This window comes from Mizuhopecten yessoensis, unplaced genomic scaffold (assembly GCF_002113885.1).
Source record: "Mizuhopecten yessoensis strain PY_sf001 unplaced genomic scaffold, ASM211388v2 scaffold6287, whole genome shotgun sequence".
NCBI lineage: Eukaryota > Metazoa > Mollusca > Bivalvia > Pectinida > Pectinidae > Mizuhopecten > Mizuhopecten yessoensis.
The window spans coordinates 325,817-349,428 of record NW_018406474.1 but is presented as its reverse complement, the minus strand read 5'-3'; the positions used below and the strand labels follow the sequence as shown (position 1 = coordinate 349,428).

Sequence of the window (23,612 nt, the reverse complement as noted above, 5' to 3'; positions counted from 1 at the left end):
CTTTACTCACAGGGATGCCAGACTTACTATCAAGGGTAAAACGTCACGTGTATGACAGCGGTGTAACGTGAATGGAATAACATTGTTATCAGAAAATTGTCAGGGTCTGGGCGATAGGAGTTAAAAAGGAAAGACGTTTTCGCATACATGAAGGAAAAAAATTACAACATCTATTGTTTACAAGATACGCATTTTGTTCAGGAAAATTAACATGTTATTAGAAATGAATGGGGGTGTGATTGTTTTTTTCAATTCCTTTAGGTCAAATGCTAGGGGTGTTGCTATTATGTTTAATAATAATTTTGAAGTTAAGATTTTAAGGGGAAAAAAGGACAATTCTGGAAATTTCTTAGCGCTTGATACTATTATAGAAGGCACAAAAACTACTCTGGTAACTGTGTATGGTCCGAATCAAGACTGCCCAGATTTTTTTACAAAGATCCAAGATGCTATAAAATCTTTTTGATAATGATAATAATATTATATGTGGTGATTTTAACTGTGTTCTTAACCCTAAGTTAGATTATGATAACAGCTACAAGAATATTAACAACCCAAGGGCTAGGAATAAACTGTTAGAAATTTCTGAGAATAATGGGCTTATTGATATTTTTCGGGATCAACATGAAGAGACTAGGAGATATACATGGAGGAAAAGGACCCCAATAAAACAGGCTAGGCTAGACTCCTTTCTTGTGTCTGAATCTCTTTTAACCAGTATTCAAGGTTCAAGTATTGAGGTAGGGTACAGGACAGACCACTCATATCCCATATTATCATTGAAATTGAACGAATTCAGGAAAGGGAAGGGTTTATGGAAGCTAAATAACTCTCTTTTACAGGAAACTGAATATCATGACTTACTTAAAAAAAAACAATTTTAAGGGTCAAAGAATTTTACTGCCTGCCAATACATAATATTACTTGTTTGAAAGACATACCTAGGGAAGATTTACAGTTTACTATAAGTGATCAACTTTTTTTAGAAACTTTATTGTTGGAACTACGATGTGAGACAATTTCATATGCATCTTATAGGAAAAAAATAAGAAATGTAAGGGAGAAGGAGCTTAGAGAAAACATACAGAAGTTGGAGTCTGAAGATATTGTTGATCTAGAAACATTGGCAACAGCTTGAGGGTATTAGATTATATAAGATAAAGGGTAGTATAGTTCGTTCAAGGGCAAAATGGGTAGAGGAGGGTGAAAAACCGACCAAATATTTTTTTAACTTAGAAAATAGGAATTATGTTTCAAAAATTATTCCAAAAATACAAAAGGACAACGGAAACATTATAGTTAAGCAGGAAGATATACTGATAGAAGTTAAGAACTTTTATGAAAGCCTGTATAAGGATAATAACGTGGATAATGTTGATCTTAATAACTTCTTAAAAAAATGTAATGTACCCAAGTTGACAAATAATGAATATACAGAGCTTGAAGGGCAGATAACACTCCAGGAAGCTGGACGTTTTTTAAAAAATATGAAAAATGATAAAAGCCCAGGATCGGATGGTTTTACTACTGATTTTTTTTAATGTTTTTGGAAGCAGTTAGGTTGTTTTGTGGTACGGTCAATTAATTTTGGCTATTCTTCTGGGGAGTTATCTGTCACTCAAAGACAAGGGATTATAACTTGCATTCCAAAAGGAGATAAACCAAGACATTTGTTAAAAAATATCATTATTGAACACTGTGTACAAAATAGCGTCAGAGGTTATTTCTTCTAGAATAAAAACAGTTTTAGATAAGGTTATAAGTAGTGATCAAACAGGTTTTTTTAGCTGGTCGTTTTATTGGAGAAAATACTCGTCTTGTTTATGATATTAAGCAGTATACAGAAGATCAGAATATCCCAGGATTGATTTTGAGAAGGCATTTGACTCTGTCTCTTGGAAATTTGTGGATAATGTTTTAAAATATTTTGGCTTTGGAAATAGTATAAGAAATTGGATTAAAACTTTACATAAAAATGTCAATTCAACTATTAATCAGGGAGGAAATTTGTCACCCTTCTTTCATATTGGTAGGTGATGTCGTCAAGGCGACCCTATAGCGCCATACATATTTATCTTATGTGCGGAAGTTTTATCAATCAGGTTAAAGAATAACAAAAATATTAAGGGTGTAGAAATCAAAGACCGTCCTATCCTAATTTCCATGTATGCAGATGACACCACACCTATATTAGATGGCTCTGAAATATCTTCGAGAGAAGTACTTAATGAATTAAACAGTTTTTTCTAAAATTTCCGGATTAAAGATTAATGTTAGCAAGACTCAGGTTATTTGGATTGGCAGTATGAGATTTAGTGATGTGAGCTTTTTACCAGAAATGAACCGAGTATGGGGAAAGGACAAGTTTACTTTATTGGGAATAGAGTTCAGCTTGAATTTACATCAGATACCGAAGCTTAATTATGACAAAAAACTCATTAAACTGAAAGCTCTAATTAGAACCTGGAGTAGAAGGTCATTGACACCTATTGGCAAAATTCATGTTATAAAATCACTTATGCTGTCTCAGTTCAACCATCTATTTATTGCTCTACCTAACCCAGATGCTAATTTTATATCAACTCTGAATTCTATCCTGTTTGAGTATATGTGGAACAGTAAGACTGACAAAGTAAAGAGGGGTGTTATTATACAAAACTATATTGATGGGGGATTGAAAATGGTTAACTTAGACGCTTTTATTACTTCTCTGAAACTGAGTTGGGTCAAGAGACTTTTCCTTAATGAAGGTAAATGGCAGCATATTATTAAGTCTATTGTAGATATTAACCTACTTGCTTATGTTGGGGATGACTATTTACAAACATGTTATAATAGATGCAATAACCAGTTATGGAAAGATATTCTGAAGGCATGGGAAAGACTAAGAAAGGCTGAGAAGGAAAACCCATATGGAAAAGGGAAAGAGGTAATGAAAACTCCAATATGGTTTAATAGACAAATATGTGTTGGTAGAAGGTCAGTATTTTACAGAGAATGGTATAACAAAGGTATAGTCATAATCAATGATTTATTCAAGAAGGATAACTCTTTCTTCAATTTTCCGGATTTTATAGATTTATTCCAAATAAACACAGATTTTCTAACTTTCCATGGTGTTATGGTTGCAGTAAGACAGTTGTTAGCAGGTAATGAGATGCCATTTTAAAAAAAATCTTTTCCATATATTCCAGTCAATCTGGTAAGTTTTATTTTCTCTGCTAAAGGCTCAAAACGTGTTTACAACACACTGGTAAATAGAAAAATAATTCCAACTTGGCAGGTTAAATGGAATGTTGAACTTGACATCAATGACCATAAGTGGAAACGAATGCATCTAATCCCTTTCAAAGTTACTTCTAATACAAAGCTATAATGGCTTCAGTTTCGAATTTCGCATCATATACTGACAAAACAATCTTTTTTTATCTAAAGTAGGTATCTCAGATAATCCTCTATGTACTTTTTGTAATCAAGTTGAAGAAACTATAGTGCACTTATTATGGGAATGCCAAGAAGTTCAGTCTTTTTTGCAAAGTTTTGAATCTATCCTAGATGCATTGCTAATTCCTTTCCAATAGAATAAAATCGCTTTCATATTAGGATTGTTTACACAAACAGAACGGTTTAATAAGAGCGATAACGAAATACTTTTAATAATTAAGCAATACATTTACAGTTCTAGATGTAACAATAGAATGTTGAATAACAACTCTTTAATTCTTAAAATCAAGGACCATTACACTGTACAAAGTTATATTGCAACTGCTAAAGGTGAATGTTATATGCAGAAATTTACTGCATACTGAGAAAAATGGATGCGGCTAATAGAGCTTGTGGACTAATTTTAAATACAAGTGTAGTTATAAAGATGGACGTACATACACATACACATGTATATTTTGAATATATGTTCATTATGAATTAATTCTATTGAAACTGCCCTGTCCTCTGGCAATATATTTTGCTGGTTCTGGTAATAAATTTTTTAGTACTATATAAGTATAGTTTGACATCCCTGTCTCTGGTATCTATACCTAGAATTCATCAATATGATATTTTTTGCAACAGAATATTTATGCCTATTCATTCCTTTTCATTTTCCTTTCTTCTCTCTTATTTCTCTTTCCTTCCTTTCCGACAATATTATACACATATCAGATAAAGCAATTACAGGAGTTTAATCTTTTTGTAGATAGAGTGCATGTGAGTGTGCGTGAGTGAAAGCGTAGAGGAGTGGGTATATCTGTTCGTGCTTTTTATTGAAGTGAAGTACATGATTTGGTTCTGAAATAAAATATAACATGATGTGGATTATATTGTCTGTCATAAAATGTGTATACATGTAATAATATATTAAAAAGAAAAAGTGTTATACTGATCTTCCTCATTATGAATGAGTTAATCATGATTGTTGAGTCAAATATTGAGTGTACCAATTAAAAAAATGATGTTGCAGTTTGGTTCAGTGGCTGTCTGTTGAGGTGTGTTGCTGATGACACGCATTGTATGGATGATGACAATGACGTTGAAGATGATGATGATGGCTATGAGGAACGGATAGTTTGAACGTTTAGGATCAGGATGCTGATGAGATAGTGATGCTGATGATGATGTTGATGATGATGATGATGATGATGATAATGATGATGATTGTGATGATTGTGAGGATGATGATGATGATGAATATGATGATGATGATGATGATGATGATGATGATGATGATGATGATGATGATGATGACGATGATGATGATGATGATGTTGATGATTCTGAGAATGAGGAAGATGATAATGGTGATGATGATGATGATGAATGTGAGGATGATGAGGATGATGATGATGGTGATGAGGAAGATGACGACAACATTCAGGATGATGTTGATGATGAGTGAATTAAGTGTCAAAATGTGTGTTAGAGAGTGTGAAAATGAAAATACCTGTTCTGTACCTATATTATGAAAAACTGTTGGAAAAAAAATTGATAAAAAAAAAAAAAAAAAAAAATTATCGTAGTATTTGTACGGGCACTTATTCATTAAAATTAAATTTAGCGGAACCAACATTTTAAATAAGAATATTCACATATCAATCATTCGGTCAGCGAAATTCTTGCAATGATAGCTAAAAGACATAACGCATGGACATATGCACAGGTATTTTTGGGTTAGATCTGTTCACTAAATCTGATTGATTATTGACATATTTTGAAATAAAATGGGTTCATTCGACGGGGATCTATCAAACCTGTCATTCTGGATCATAAACATATACCATATGCACATTAATAAACAATACGTTATTGACTGTTTCAAACCAGCTTAGACTATTGAGGCCTGTAAACACCATCGTTTAATGACAACCTTTGTCTTGTAAACGATACACAGGTGTTATCAGTGCCGTAATTAACAGTTGATTTGCCTGTCTCCTTAACGAATCTAATTTACCTATGTTTAAATCCGAATTGTCCTTGTCAGAACGTTCTATTATATCTACAAATGTATTCACCCCACAGATTTATTACGTAATAGATGAACTGTTTTTTATATTGATTTATTCATTTTGTGAATATTTCGTGTAGATTAAATTTCCGCCTGTTAATATTTCATGGTTTCTCTTAAATAAACGTTCAATGTCAGGTCAGCGTGTACTTGGTAGTCCAACAGGTAATAACATTCAGTAGCATACATTCTGATCTAAAGTTTCGTGCCAAGAATTTGTTCGATGCTCATTATGTTTTGGACTGGATTATTAATCTATCTCCACTTACAAGCTAAGAAAACTATGTTATTGGAAATGAAACAGCATGGAATATAAGTATTCGAACGGCGACGAAAGCTCGGGGATGTATACAGGAAAGGGAAATACTACCAAGAGGGAACAGTGGGGCAGAAAGTTGGATTACATATTAACAATTCTCGGTTTTCTGGTGGGATTCGGAAATATCTGGAGGTTCCCTTATATATGTATGAGGAATGGCGGCGGTAAGTTTGTTTTTATCTTCTTTTAATCTTATGTAAAATATGTGGACATAAAAAAAAACAGTAAACACTAACTACTGCAAAAAGAAATACAGCATATTATTTAGACAATTGAAACCTTGAAATATATTTCATAGTCTTCTAATTAAATAAACAAATCTAACACAATGACAGTTATTATTGCTTGCTTAATTTATATAGTTTGGTTTAATCTATGTTTTATTCAAATTTTGTTTGACACTACATAGAAGTATATGTTTTTTAGAACAGAAAAGGAAACAAAAACAAGTGTCGTGACACTTATGTAAAGGATGAGTGTCTATAAGGCCTTTTTTTGGGCCCCGGTATATTCGGATTTTCACTTCCTTATTTTGTTCAAAGATGTCCTATTATATGACATGCGGAAAAACTGAGGTAAAACTTTGACCGAAAGTGGGTTTCTGGGGGTACCAAAAGGGGTAGGGTAAATCACAAATATAGTTTGCTGTTTTCAAAATGAGCTTAAATACCACAATAATACCATTTCTGGTTTTGAAAACATGTATACATTAGACAAGCGTATGCAACAGAATGAAAAATGACAGATATTTAATCGTCACTTAAAGATTGGTTATATAAAACTCATTTAAGTAGACTTACATATTCACTACATACTTTCCTTTTGTTTTATACTGAGTTATTGCTTCTGGACCCATCTCAGACGTGGCTATTTCAAATATTTCTTAATTTTAATTTAATTAAAAGGTTCATGACACCCTTTATATGCTATAAGTATAAAATATCAATTGTTAGTATTGTATTTTTTATATATCATATAATATTTGCCCAACTCCAGTGGCTGAAGTGAGTTCCAGGTCCTGATTTGTTTTTTAATTATCACAGTTAACTTACAAATCAAAAATGGCATTTGCCACCACCACTAATGTAAAATGATTGGTTTAATACACGAAGTTTGATTTCCTGGTAATTTTAAGTCTCCTAGCCTCTAGGAAAGTATCTGCTTTAATCGTTAAAGTTAACGGATTTCATTGTTTTATCAAATGTTCTGCCTATTTCCAATGTTTATCCGCTGATTATACATAAATGGCATTTGTGGATAAACATGTAACTTGGCATATATATTAGATATATGAGAATTTTTAATTTGTGAAAGTTTCATACTTATCAAACAATGCATTTTTACTTATAAACACATTTTCCTGTGATTTGGAGTACAAGGACCAAAGTGCATCACCTTGCCTAACACCAAATATTTCCTGACAATACTAGTCTATGTAATGTATGTAGATTAAACAGGCTAATTATGTTTATGTTTATAGTAGTAAGAGGGGCGTTTGACGTGCTACACTGACCAAACGTCAGATAGTTTATGCTTTAAAAACGCAAAGAGAGACTAAGTTGTTCGTTCAAGTTAATGCTTGCAATTAACAGTTAATCCTTTTGTTGATTTCATACGGTTTATTTGTTACATTCAATGCTAGCTGCTCCTCATACTATTTCTTAATTACTGTTCTTCCCTTTTTGTTACATTACGTTAACGTTAAGTTTTACCTTAGTTTTTCTGCATGTCATACAATAGGACATCTTTGAACAAAATAAGGAGGTGAAAATCCGAATATACCGGGCCCCAAAAAGGGCCTATAGACACTCATCCTTTGTTACCTACTTAATAATAAACTTTTCAACACTAGCTACAGGAATGAAGTAATATGTACAACAGAGCAAATACGGAAATAGGGGAGGGGTAAATGGATTGGTATGCAGTGGAAACTAGGAATGAATGACATATCAATATACATTTGATCATCAGATGGTAATATCATATTGCTATATTGCAATGAGTATGTGGAACACGATTCTGTAAAATATAACTATGCAATAGTAGATGAAAATTTCAGCAATGATGTAAATGGATACTCGATAAAGGTTAAAATGTATATACAAGTTACGTATCATAAATTGCCACTAAATCAACTATTGACAAAATTAGTATGTCACAAAGCACCGCCATGATTATTAAAAACGTTGCAGATCACACACTTGCCATCACACTTATCAAATATAAGTCAATAAAAAACGTTTCCGCCTCGTCCCTGGCACGTCCTGCTCTTTCAAGGTAACACATCACTTTATTAATCTATCATAATCATGGCCAGTTAGTGACATAATATGGTATAAAGAAATGCAATGGCAAAATCACTGAATAAGCATATAAATCCAAATACATTTTAAAACATAGTAGTAAAACGAATGCAACCCAACATACATATATATGTCAAAATGAAATTGCAAAAGGACTGTTAGTTCATTTGAAATCTTTTAGTTTTGAGTATATAATTTTGGACGGCTAGAAAAATTGAATTGTTTTCTTGATGGGTTAGAGAGTCATCACCAAAGAGTAAAAGATTAGTAGATAGTTGATACGGCAAACTCAGAATATGAAGCTGTCTAAGTGCTGTATATTTATAACATTTTAGCAAATAATGTGTCGAGTTCTCAATGGCACCGCAGGAACAATTCGGGGATGGTATGATGTTTTTCGTAAACAAGTGTTCTTTAAGGGAGCTACATGACATACGCATTATTTCTAATAATGGAAGAGAATTCCGATCGTTTACAGCTGATGGAAGAAATGCATTTAGATAAATATGTGTTGTACAAAGAATAGGTGTCAGACATGATGGGTCAGAAAGTCTGGTATTATAATTATGAATATCACTAACTGAATTAGGTAAGAGATTATACAGATACTCTGGAGTATTTTGATAAAACATTTTATGGAATTGTAACAATTTATGATGGAGTCTACGGTCTATTAATTTATTCCATCCAATTTCTGTATATAGTTTGCCTAAGCTTACAAGTTTAGTAGCACCTGAAACAACAATCCTAGCAGCTTCTAAATTAACATTCTCTAGTCTAGAAAGATATTCTTTGGGAATGCTATCCCAGACATTATCAGTATATTCTACAAGTGGTATAATAAACGAAAAATATTTATTTTGTAATGTGTGCCTGTCGAGTTTAAATTTTAGTGATCGCATATTATTTAAGCTAGACGTTGCTTTCTGAATTATTTATTTAACATGTTCAACCCAACTGCAATTATTCGAAAAAAGAACTCCAAGATGTTTATGCAATAGTACCTCTGATATTTCGTCATTGCACATATGTAAGATCGGATGGTTTAATATATAGTTGATATAGTTTAATGCTTAATCGCAATCCAAACTTCTTAATATTGAAGGATTATGTTATCAATTTGTTAGCTTTTTCTCCAAACATTGTTAGATACGACTAATTGGGGACCCTGGCATAATCGGGCGTTTGCTTCTGTTCCTCTCTCGTTTGACAAAGAAGTGGCCAGAATAAGTTTATTGTCCCGATCGCCCTTGGGATCAATTTTTTAATCCAATTTTAGAATAGAATGATCTGATTGTTCTCCTTTCTATCTGATCCAGGGGATGACATTAAAGTGAGGTAACACTTTATAATGGCCGTCATATATATATATATATATATATATATATATATATATATATATAGTATATCAATGCAGGTGCGTTCCTGATACCGTACGTCCTTACGCTGTTCCTTATGGTCATCCCAGTGTATTTTCTGGAAGTGTCGCTGGGACAGTTTTCTGGGAAATCATTCAAAGATGTATGGAGCTATTGTCCACTAGTCAAAGGTAACATTGATTGATAAGTTAAAGGGAGACTCTCTCTCTCTCTCTCTCTCTCTCTCTCTCTCTCTCTCTCTCTCTCTCTCTCTCTCTCTCTCTCTCTCTCTCTCTCTCTCTCATAAAAGCCCACCCAATTATACTGTCGACTGGATTTTCTTATGGTCCACAAAACATGCAAATAAACAAACAACCTTTTACAACTTTTGAGCTCAACTAAAGCGCTATTAACGATCAAATAAAATATCAAAAGGAATATACAAGGACACTGGTGTGTGAAGTTGTTTTGTGTCAACGCTGAAAATGTAAATTCTTATCTCTTATCTTATCATGGCTATTTAGACGTGAACAAAATGTACATGTCTGAGGAATCATCTGTCGCATTTTCCTCTGTTTCTTATCCAGGAATGGGTGTAGGTTTACAGGTTATGCTGGTGCCTTGCTTGTGTTATTACATCATGCTGATGACGTGGGTGATGAATTACATGTACCATACATTCTACAACCCGCTAACCTGGAGTACGTGTGGAAACGAATGGAACACGCCTTACTGTTTTAGCTTCACGGGTAACACAGGTCAACAATTGATGGCAAACACGTCTACCTTGTATAGTCTTAACAAAACAGGTCATGACCTTTATAACTTTGCAAGTAATCAAGAGGGCAATACCAGTGACAGAAACCTTGTGCATGACCAGTTTATGTCGAGAATAAATTCGAGCCTGACGAACGTGACATTGCGAGCAACAAAGGGTCATAGTGCGGAAGAGGAATTCTGGCAGTGAGTGTCGCAAGTACAATATCAAGAAAATAGAAAGATAGAAGTATTTGTGTGTGGAATTTCGATGACTTCTGCGGCATGTACTCTGTCAACGTTTTCAGACAAATGACCAGTAAAACGTGTGTACACAAAGGTGTGAAGTGTGTACGAGTTTAAAATCGAAGCCGATTCGGATAGGGTACAAGCGAAAGTCTTTTAGGTCCCTAATATCTATTTAGAACTTACACTCTGTGGCGTATCCAGATTGCATCCCTTATACGCCTCTTGAACAAATTACTTTTTCTGTCAAATGCGTTATCCCAGACAGTAACATGATTGTGCTGTATGGCATGATCTGTGATAGCCGATTTATTTTTTTGGGACTGTATTGTTTATTTGCCTGAAGAAGGTGACAGGATACTTACTGTACTAGTCATCGACACGTCACACATAAACATTTACTGGTTGTGATACTTAACCTTTCTACAATTCAGGCTTTCCAACCTAGAGATATTCATTGTCTTCTCGTTGACTATCAGTTGTATATATTTTTCATATCCTATTATTCACGCGTGAATGTATCAGATATATAATACAGGAGTAAAAAAACAATAAAGGTCAATCTGAAACCATTTAATTCCAATTTACTGCATACTGTTTACTGAAATGTTTACAATAATTATCATCAATGCTTATTAATATATCACATTTTTATGTATCATCTTGCAATAAAGGTACTGCCTTAATCAAATTATTCCCTTAATTTCGCAGGTAAAATTATTATATCAAGCATACTAGCATTTATAGTACACAGTATAACCCGTATGAAAGCGCAAGTTGTTTTACTTCCACCGTCTTGGTTTTTATCAATATGAATTTCAACACAAGATCTGCTAAATCTGTGCAATACACAGAAAAAAAATATGTTAAAAACGTATGACATTTGTAAACTGACAACCAATATTCAGATATTAAAATCTTTAACGTTATGTAATATGCTGCTATTGAGTACCTCCAAAAGTTTTGTAATTAATGATTTTTTTAATTACCAAAAACTATTCCATGTTAAACTGACATTTTCGAGGTAAACAAAACAATCACACACTTTTTTGTTTGTTTAATATGTCGTCATATCAAACTATACATACGCGAGCTATGGGAATGTGAGACCAATTAATGCTAAGGAGGATGAACAGCTAAAGTGTTATTCAGATACAAGGTGCTTGACATATCCTCCGGACTGGATGTCATTGGCTCGCTGAACGGACATTTGGTGCTGTGTCTAGTCCTAGCCTGGATTGTAGTGTACGTGTGTGTCATCAAGGGTATCAAGTCGACAGGAAAGGTAAAATTACATAGTCACACACCGATGGTTAACTTCCTGTTATTAAGTCTGCGGTTTCTGTGTGGAGGTTCGCGGTGTCTTTCCTTTTGCATCCTGTGTGTCCTTCAAGTTCTCTGGTCTTCATGTTGATATTGAGATAAATCATTTTTGTATTTCATTGAATATAATAAATGACACTGGAACTTTTGCTTTTCAAATCACCCTAGTTGTACGACATGTGATTATGTTAACATCGTATGAACTCAACGAATTTATCAAAAGAGTGGTGTCCTCTTGATATTTCACTGGCCTAGTAAGTGTATGCTAGATTTGTTATAGAGGAAAAGGTAGAAGGCAAATTATGTTTTCAGAAGAATGTAGTATATGGGATTAAAAGGGTCGTTTTCGTTATGAGATAATGGATCCAGAAATTAATCATCTACTAAACTGAGGACAAGCTATGCTGTATCCATGTCTTTTCTTAACATGTTAACATTTTATGTGTAACAGGTAGTGTATGTGACCGCCACACTTCCGTACCTACTTCTCACCATCCTCCTCGTCCACAACCTCACGTTACCGGGATCATTGGATGGAATTGTATTTTTCATCAAACCAGACTTCAGATCTCTTATGAATATCCAGGTAAGCCGTTAGTATACAGATTAGCACGTACATACTGTTTAGTGATTAGTTGATTACTTGCGTCATTGAATTTTTTTCATATATTGAATATGTTTTAAATAAATGTTCCCCTAACACATTATACATTTTGTTTCATATCAGCACAAAATATAGATTAGCTACATTTTTGTTTGGTATTTGAAGTGAAATGAAACTAATGTTTATGAAAAGTCATCGATGTAGCATACTCTTCCAAGTGGTGCAGCTTACACTCCCCTTTTAATGAAGCAAGCACTTCCCTGTTGATGAAGCAAACTGTTTGTTTGTTCTTTAGGTTTGGCTAGAAGCTGCTATTCAGGTTTTCTATTCGGTGTCGATTGGATGGGGACTACACATCACATTGGCGAGTTATAGCAAATTTGATAACAATTGTCTGAGGTAATACAACCATAGAATTCATATTCTGTTTCTGTCTCAGCTAAAACTAAACATTCATTGCACATCTGTCTTACATCTGCAGATTCGGAGATGTACATAGTAGATACCCCTGTTTAATTGTTTTGCATTGTCGTATGACACACGTTTTATGAGATCCCATGCAGATTCGATGTTTACTCATTATTCTGTAATTGGCGACATCGAAAGTGTAAACTTTGATATGCTATTGGTTTTATTGCAACTTTACGGATATTTATCCCATTTCAAACATATTTTTAAAACATTCTTTATTTTTACTGTTCTATTTCTACGCACTGTCGTTCTGTCAACCTTCAAACTTATCATGATTTTGTGTCATTGTCTTTTTTTGATTCCATTTAATTACCATTGAACGGCAATACCATTTTCATTAATTAACATAAATTGATGAAAACCACCATCAGAAATCCTTCTAGCGAAACCATGAATAACTAAAGTTTACATTAATTGTTATTTTTTTTTTAACTAGAATAACATGAGATAGCACATTATTGTTTCATCCATATACAGAGACACATTTATCATGACTCTTGCTGGAGAGGGAACAAGTGTGTTTGGCGGGTTTGTTATCTTTTCTGCACTCGGGTTCATGGCTCATGAGGCGAATGTTCCCCTTACCGAAGTCGTAAAATCAGGTAAGCGATTAACAAACTTCGCATCTCTATAAAACATGATGCATACATTTACGTAAAACTCTCATGTTTTCACACGGTTTGCGCAGGCTTTAAATATTTGCCCGGGAAACATGACAATAGTTAGAATAAACTTCCTCAAATCGAAACAAAAAGTACCTACTTTGGAAAGTACCAATCAAGCTGATCCTTTTTGTTTTATTTACCTGAGGCTGACATAATGTACTCTAAACGAAATATGGGTCAATAGGTTTTCCATTTAGCTGAAATCTTCTTCTATGTCGAAGAAGCTATAAATTTATATCACTATTTGAAATAAATTACTGTAAGTAATAAAAGTAGGAATGTAAATGGATATTGCTTTATTTTTTTCAGGGCCAGGGTTAGGATTTGTGGCCTACCCTATGGCTTTAGCACAAATGCCCCTTCCGAATCTGTGGGCAGCATTATTTTTCATCGCCATGATAACACTCGGGTTAGACAGTCAGGTAAGATAGCCGCTTTGATTGATATTATTTAGAAAAAAAGTATTATTACCCGTGAATTTACTCAAGTTTTATCAATTATCAGATGTGATCGCTTATGTTTGTAATACTTTAATAATACACTTAAAATGAAAAAAGTTTATCGAGAAACGTTTTTGGTAAAATACAAAAGCAATATTCAGATGAGTTTTAACGAGAACAATGATGTCATTTGTATAGTATAGTCATTATATATACACTCTTTTATTTTTCAGTTCACTATTACAGAGATTACATACGTGTATTTTGAGGATTGCTTTCCGTTTATGAAGAAAAAACAAATGATCTCCAGAGCATGTTTATCTATGATCGGCATTGTGCTAAGTTTGCCATTTTGTACACAGGTCTGTAAAAATCTTTAACATAGGGGTTTAATATATAGTTTTCAAATATAATGACTGAAACACATCATATTTCGGTTGCCCCAACTAAATTGACAGATAACCAATTATGTAATGAATATTGATGGATAGTGTTATTAAGTAATTAAAATAACAAAATAATTATAATTAAGTTGAAAAAGTAATAAACATTATTGCTTCATCTAGTAACCATATATTCCGTTTTTGATAGGATTTCTTGATTTATATGACCAAGGTAATTTGATTGTATATTAAGATAAGTAATAAAGCACATACTCCTTTAGAACTGACGTATGATACATTGTTAACTGTAATCAGAATACTATGTTCTTTGTGCTGTGTATTACATAATCTTTTCATTTATGTTAGAGGTATCACCCTTAAAGGACCTGTTACAGGAACAAAAGAATTTTGCCCACAAAGCAATTTAACCATTACTGGGTTATATTTGTAGCTCCCTAAGACACGACCCATGAGATATTTTTAAAAAATGAAAAAGGTCCCCAGGGCCTGTGCTATGAACTATTTAGTGATGCCTTCCAAAGGTGTACGACAGGGTTCACTTTTTTGTCCAAAAAACTATCAAAACAATGTTTTACGCTATCAAATAATATTATATTATTTAAAGTAGGATCTGCTGCAAATTATGAACTCAAATATGTTACAAAAAATTGCATAATATTTTTTTTATAAAATCTTAAACTCTAAAAATTTTGGTATTTTCATACACGTTTTTGCTACATGAATTGTATTACGGAAGTAAAACACCAATTTCCGGTTCTTGTACACCAAAAATCTTTTAATATTATTTGGTGCATTATGTTGAGATACGATAGTGAAAATTTCAGAAAATTTGAGAACCGGTAAATTTGTCATATAAATGTCAAATTGTAGCAACGTCTATTTCCAAATAAAATCTAACAACCTTATGATCTATAGTCATGTTTGATAATTTAACAATATGTCGCACCAATTTATTATCGCAACTGATCAAATTTTCATCAATAAGATCTGCTGCTCATGATGAGCCCAATTATAAAGCTAGATGTTACAAAATAAAAAAGTTATGCAGTCTCACACACATAAACGTTTAGTATGTTATGTACATTTTTAGTTGTTTCGCATCTTTACGGAAGTGATAGACATATTTCCGGTTTGTGTACACCACCATACTTTGGATATCATTTGGCACATTATGTTGACCGACGATAGTAGAAATTTCGAAAAAATCGGTATGCGGTAAATGTGTCATCTTAAGGATAATATATTGTATGGGTAAATGTGTCATCTTAAGGATAATATGTTGTATGACCAATGTCAAAATAAATCGTCAATATCTCCAGGTCAATGCGATTTTGGCTTGTGGTACATATCAGCTGAAGCTGGCACCTGACTATATCACAGAACATCAGACGGATGGGGGTGATTATGAGATATGGGTGTACCAACATGCTGATGACCTTCTCCGAGGCCAAATACACTCTCGCCACAGGTCGCAGGCAAATCACAATGTCTGGATAGAGTTTGACCTACACGCATCAGAGGATCCTGTCAAGGCATACTATTGTGTGTGTCCTGCAGGAAAGAGAACATCGGGTATGTGTACTCATGTCGCATCAATACTGTATTATCTAGGATACTATGCACATTTAACAGATGCTAAACCGGTCCAGCCTTCAGCTCGCAAATTCAGAGACTGCATATTATGAATGCATTCAAAAAAGAAATATTATTCAATTATAGCCTTTGGCTGAGGTCAATACCTGAATTTATCAACCCGGGAAAAGATATATTAACCGAGGACGCATTCCGAGGTCAATATATCTTTTCTCGGGTTGATAAATCCAGGTATTGACCGAAGTTAAAGGTTTCAATTGTTTTATTATTTTACAAAACAGTAGTGTTAGTAATCTGGGAGAAAAAAAAAGCTTCGGAAGTGGGACGGTGCATTGTTTGGAGACACATCATAATTCTATTTTTAGAAACACCCAGTCCTTCAACAAAAATCACGCGCTCCAAGTCAATATCAGTTTTTATCGGTGGACACTTGATGCACTTCTGGTCAATTACTTGTCGGGAATAATATGAAAAAATAATAAGACCTAAGATTGAACTGAGAAAGGAGAAATTCAGAAAAAAAATTGAATGTTCAATTTTGACTACGTGTTGTCAAATTAAAAAACAACAACAGTAAATACAACAATCCATGAATTGGAAACTATAACTCTCCTAAAAAGAAACAATGTGATGGGTTAACATATCTTCAACATATTATACTGGTTCACCAAATGTTCTGACAAATTGCCTAACTTTTGCTGTATTCCTCCCCTTTAACTACCTAGTTTAGTTAAACAGTCATACTCTACTATGAACCATATCATCCACCATGATAGTATATTGGAATGATTTTGGGTTAATTATGAAATACTTGCATTAACCTGAAGTTATTGAAGTTTATTTTGACATTGGTCATACACATATTATCCTTAAAATGACACATTTACCGCATACCGATTTTTTCGAAATTTCTACTATCGTCAGTCAACATAATGTGCCAAATAATATCCAAAGTATGTTGGTGTACAAAAACCGGAAATATGTATATCACTTTCATAAAGATGCGAAACAACTAAAAATGTACATAACATACTAAACGTTTATGTGTGTGAGACTGCATAACTTTTCTATTTTGCAACATCTAGCTTTATAATTGAGCTCATCATGAGCAGCAGATCTTATTGATGAAAATTTGATCAGTTGCGATAATAAATTGGTGCGACATATTGTTAAATTATCAAACATGACTATAGATCATAAGGTTGTTGGATTTTATTTGGATATAGACGTTGCTACAATTTGACATTTATATGACAAATTTACCGGTTCTCAAATTTTCTGAAATTTTCACTATCGTATCTCAACATAATGCACCAAATAATACTAAAAGATTTTTGGTGTACAAGAACCGGAAATTGGTGTTTTACTACCGTAAAGCAATTGATGTAGCAAAAAAATGTATGAAAATACCAACATTTTTAGAGTTTAAGATTTTATATTTTTTTTATTATGCAATTTTTTGTAACATATTTGAGTTCATAATTTGCAGCAGATCCTACTTTAAATAATATAACATTATTTGATAGCGTAAAACATTGTTTTGATAGTTTTTTGGACAAAAAAGTGAACCCTGTCGTACACCTTTGGAAGGCATCACTAAATAGTTAATAGCACAGGCCCTGGGGACCTTTTTCATTTTTTAAAAATATCTCATGGGTCGTGTCTTAGGGAGCTACAAATATAACCCAGTAATGGTTAAATTGCTTTGTGGGCAAAATTCTTTTGTTCCTGTAACAGGTCCTTTATGTTAGAGGTATCACCCTTAAATTTCTATTAACATTATCTATTCACTCGAGTATTAACATTACAAGATTTTGTGAGGAACTCGTTTTTAGAGTGAAGAAACACATTATAGTAATATAACGTATACCCTCAACTATCCGGACGCCTAGTAACAGAGGCATTTGTTTCAGTTCTACGTATTTGTGTTTTGTTTGTCTTTTTTCCAAAATCTAGTTTGCCTTGTTTGCCCGCAATCATCCGACGCCTCGGTCAAAGCGGCACGTATCTGTTTAACATACAGGAGACACTGTGGTTATTTTATCATCGTCTTAGACATCTACAAAAACTCAAGAAAACAAAGTAGTAAAACCCAATAGATTAATCATACTCTTTTTGAAAGTTACTCTTATGTATCTAGAGGTTTGAATTTCAGGCAGGAGTGTACCTGTTCCAGCTGTTTGACTGGTATCTAGCTGCATTTTCTCCGTTGTTTTTTACATTGATAGAGTGTACCTCAGTAGCCTGGTTGTTCGGTACGTATTACCACAATATTACAGTGTCTTGAATGAAACGTAATCTGTATATAAGTACTTTCCTACCTCATGGCAGGTCACATACAAATGGCGGGAAATGCAAAATTTTCCCAAGCATGTGCTTTGTTTGACCCGGATCAACCTTGCAGGTTTCATCTAAATCAACAGAAAACGTGGTTTTATTCTCCTTGTACCTTTGTATGGTTTCAGGAATATCTCTTTATTTGCATACTTTTCACAAGCATCATTGATTTCGAGCTTGAATTGAACCTTTATTTCCGTTGGTATTCTCTCGGGTGATTGTTAGTATTTACATGTCCATATAGAGGGGGTACGATCAAGGATTATAAGGTCTTTTCTTAGTGTATAAAGTTCTTGTTGTCTATTGAATAAAATAATTGTCCGGCCTGGTGTTTTTTTTTATCTTACATTGATTTGATTCACATTGTCTAGTTCTTCGAACTTTATTGTTTTATGTGACTTTTTCTAGATTTGAATGATGCATAGTGCAAATTATGACACAGGTAAAATGATTTCTGAATCTAGTTTCATCGACGGATTCATTTATTTTGTTTTACTTGTTAAACCTTTCGATGTGTAGTTGTAACATATTGTTATCATTTTCACCAACATAAGAAAACCTTAAAAAGCACGCACGCACTAAACACCAAATACGAATTTGTGAAATTCCACATAGAAAGATATTATGTAAACGTTTTTCGTAACTTTGAATGCTCTACATGTCTTTGTAGAACGATGTTTTGGGATTCTGCATATCCATATTTTCCTTCATCAGGTGCTGAGCGATTTTCGAGGGACGTGGAGATAATGATCGGGAGGAGAGTACCTGGTTACTTCAAATTTTGTTGGTCTTTCCTCTCACCTCTTATCTTGTTTGTAAGATTATAAGATTTAAAATAATTTGTCAACTTATACACTATCCTTGCCAAACAACAACATCAAGTAAGGCTCGAAATATCTGGATGAACATAATATGTTTATGACACAATTTTTATATTTGTCAACGTTTTGCAGTCCGCTTCAAGTAACACTGTTTTGAATCAGTCGCTCACGAGACTGATATATTTTAACTGTTTCGTAAGTATTGCTTTATTAACAATGTACACACGGAATGCACTAGTAAATAGAGAAGTTTTGTAATAAACAGTCGATTTGTTATGTGCCGAAAACTACAAACAAACCCGTGATATTTCTGAGAGGGATACATTTCCCTTTAGTTTATTACGGATCCAAACCCCGATTTTAACCCCCACCCCCCACCCCCCACCCATCAGCCAATGTTACCGCTTAACAAGTGTCCGTTGTATATGATGTATCAGTGACCACAACAAAAATATCAAAGCAGGGTTATGAATGTTCAAAAATTAAGAGAATTTGTGCCAACACAATTATAAAATAAATTAATCTGAACGGAAAATAATGTGAAATCGGTACATTTATAAAGCTTGTAAAATAACGAACTTAACGACAAGTTCGGCATGACCTGAAAACAAAACCACTGTTACCCGAAAGTCAACTAAATCATTCACAGCAAAATAAATGTCCTGTTGTTTGTTAACCTTTAGGTTTTATTTAGTTCAAATATATAAATACGTCCGCACTAAAATTTACATATTTAACACAAAACCAAAGAAAGAAATGAATGCATGTTGCATTGATATTAACATCGAACCCTTTATCTACACCTAGTACACATACACAAACACCTAGGACACATACACAAACACCTAGGACTCATATACAAACACCTAGGACACATACACAAACACCTAGGACACATACACAAACACATAGGACACATACACAAACACCTAGGACACTTACACAAACACCTAGGACACAAACACAAATACATAGGACACATACACAAACACATAAGACACATACACAAATACATAGGACACAAACACAAATACATAGGACACATACACAAACACATAGGACACTTACACAAACACTTAGGACACATACACAAACACTTACGACACATACACAAACACCTAGGACACATACACAAACACCTAGGACACATACACAAACCACCTTGGACACATACACAAACACATAGGATACATACACAAACACATAGGACACATACACAAATACATAGGACACATACACAAACACCTAGGACACATACACAAACACCTAGGACACATACACAAACACCTAGGACACATACACAAACACCTAGGACACATACACAAACACCTAGGACACATACACAAACACCTAGGACACATACACAAACACCTAGGACACATACACAAACACCTAGGACACATACACAAACACCTAGGACACATACACAAACACCTAGGACACATACACAAACACCTAGGACACATACACAAACACCTAGGACACATACACAAACACCTAGGACACATACACAAACACCTAGGACACATACACAAACACCTAGGACACATACACAAACACCTAGGACACATACACAAACACCTAGGACACATACACAAACACCTAGGACACATACACAAACACCTAGGACACATACACAAACACCTAGGACACATACACAAACACCTAGGACACATACACAAACACCTAGGACACATACACAAACACCTAGGACACATACACAAACACCTAGGACACATACACAAACACCTAGGACACATACACAAACACCTAGGACACATACACAAACACCTAGGACACATACACAAACACCTAGGACACATACACAAACACCTAGGACACATACACAAACACCTAGGACACATACACAAACACCTAGGACACATACACAAACACCTAGGACACATACACAAACACCTAGGACACATACACAAACACCTAGGACACATACACAAACACCTAGGACACATACACAAACACCTAGGACACATACACAAACACCTAGGACACATACACAAACACCTAGGACACATACACAAACACCTAGGACACATACACAAACACCTAGGACACATACACAAACACCTAGGACACATACACAAACACCTAGGACACATACACAAACACCTAGGACACATACACAAACACCTAGGACACATACACAAACACCTAGGACACATACACAAACACCTAGGACACATACACAAACACCTAGGACACATACACAAACACCTAGGACACATACACAAACACCTAGGACACATACACAAACACCTAGGACACATACACAAACACCTAGGACACATACACAAACACCTAGGACACATACACAAACACCTAGGACACATACACAAACACCTAGGACACATACACAAACACCTAGGACACATACACAAACACCTAGGACACATACACAAACACCTAGGACACATACACAAACACCTAGGACACATACACAAACACCTAGGACACATACACAAACACCTAGGACACATACACAAACACCTAGGACACATACACAAACACCTAGGACACATACACAAACACCTAGGACACATACACAAACACCTAGGACACATACACAAACACCTAGGACACATACACAAACACCTAGGACACATACACAAACACCTAGGACACATACACAAACACCTAGGACACATACACAAACACCTAGGACACATACACAAACACCTAGGACACATACACAAACACCTAGGACACATACACAAACACCTAGGACACATACACAAACACCTAGGACACATACACAAACACCTAGGACACATACACAAACACCTAGGACACATACACAAACACCTAGGACACATACACAAACACCTAGGACACATACACAAACACCTAGGACACATACACAAACACCTAGGACACATACACAAACACCTAGGACACATACACAAACACCTAGGACACATACACAAACACCTAGGACACATACACAAACACCTAGGACACATACACAAACACCTAGGACACATACACAAACACCTAGGACACATACACAAACACCTAGGACACATACACAAACACCTAGGACACATACACAAACACCTAGGACACATACACAAACACCTAGGACACATACACAAACACCTAGGACACATACACAAACACCTAGGACACATACACAAACACCTAGGACACATACACAAACACCTAGGACACATACACAAACACCTAGGACACATACACAAACACCTAGGACACATACACAAACACCTAGGACACATACACAAACACCTAGGACACATACACAAACACCTAGGACACATACACAAACACCTAGGACACATACACAAACACCTAGGACACATACACAAACACCTAGGACACATACACAAACACCTAGGACACATACACAAACACCTAGGACACATACACAAACACCTAGGACACATACACAAACACCTAGGACACATACACAAACACCTAGGACACATACACAAACACCTAGGACACATACACAAACACCTAGGACACATACACAAACACCTAGGACACATACACAAACACCTAGGACACATACACAAACACCTAGGACACATACACAAACACCTAGGACACATACACAAACACCTAGGACACATACACAAACACCTAGGACACATACACAAACACCTAGGACACATACACAAACACCTAGGACACATACACAAACACCTAGGACACATACACAAACACCTAGGACACATACACAAACACCTAGGACACATACACAAACACCTAGGACACATACACAAACACCTAGGACACATACACAAACACCTAGGACACATACACAAACACCTAGGACACATACACAAACACCTAGGACACATACACAAACACCTAGGACACATACACAAACACCTAGGACACATACACAAACACCTAGGACACATACACAAACACCTAGGACACATACACAAACACCTAGGACACATACACAAACACCTAGGACACATACACAAACACCTAGGACACATACACAAACACCTAGGACACATACACAAACACCTAGGACACATACACAAACACCTAGGACACATACACAAACACCTAGGACACATACACAAACACCTAGGACACATACACAAACACCTAGGACACATACACAAACACCTAGGACACATACACAAACACCTAGGACACATACACAAACACCTAGGACACATACACAAACACCTAGGACACATACACAAACACCTAGGACACATACACAAACACCTAGGACACATACACAAACACCTAGGACACATACACAAACACCTAGGACACATACACAAACACCTAGGACACATACACAAACACCTAGGACACATACACAAACACCTAGGACACATACACAAACACCTAGGATACATACACAAACACCTAGGACACATACACATACATCTAGGACACATACACAAAAACCTAGGACACATACGCTAGCACCTAGGACACATACACAAACACCTAAGACACATACG

The 23,612-nt window shown here is 34.9% G+C and overlaps 1 protein-coding gene across 1 annotated transcript; it reads left to right on the top strand.

Annotated features, from left to right (window-relative positions):
• Positions 1-5,747: 5,747 nt before the first annotated feature.
• Positions 5,748-18,563, top strand: LOC110451917 (sodium- and chloride-dependent creatine transporter 1-like). The gene is made up of 10 exons (XM_021500143.1): positions 5,748-5,983; positions 9,540-9,671; positions 10,068-10,443; positions 11,635-11,767; positions 12,257-12,391; positions 12,705-12,808; positions 13,358-13,482; positions 13,855-13,967; positions 14,219-14,347; positions 18,138-18,563. Exons 1-10 carry the CDS (start codon positions 5,806-5,808, stop codon positions 18,267-18,269), a joined length of 1,557 nt encoding a protein of 518 aa, XP_021355818.1. The 5' UTR covers positions 5,748-5,805; the 3' UTR covers positions 18,270-18,563.
• Positions 18,564-23,612: the final 5,049 nt, after the last annotated feature.

What these genes read in the sequence shown, in the direction of transcription:
- LOC110451917 (XM_021500143.1), top strand. Translation starts at nt 5,806, where the DNA reads ATGGAATATAAGTATTCGAACGGCGACGAAAGCTCGGGGATGTATACA. An exon ending in GTATCAAGTCGACAGGAAAG is followed by an intron (nt 11,768 to 12,256) that starts GTAAAATTACAT and finishes TATGTGTAACAG; the next exon opens with GTAGTGTATGTGACCGCCAC. An exon ending in TACCGAAGTCGTAAAATCAG is followed by an intron (nt 13,483 to 13,854) that starts GTAAGCGATTAA and finishes TATTTTTTTCAG; the next exon opens with GGCCAGGGTTAGGATTTGTG.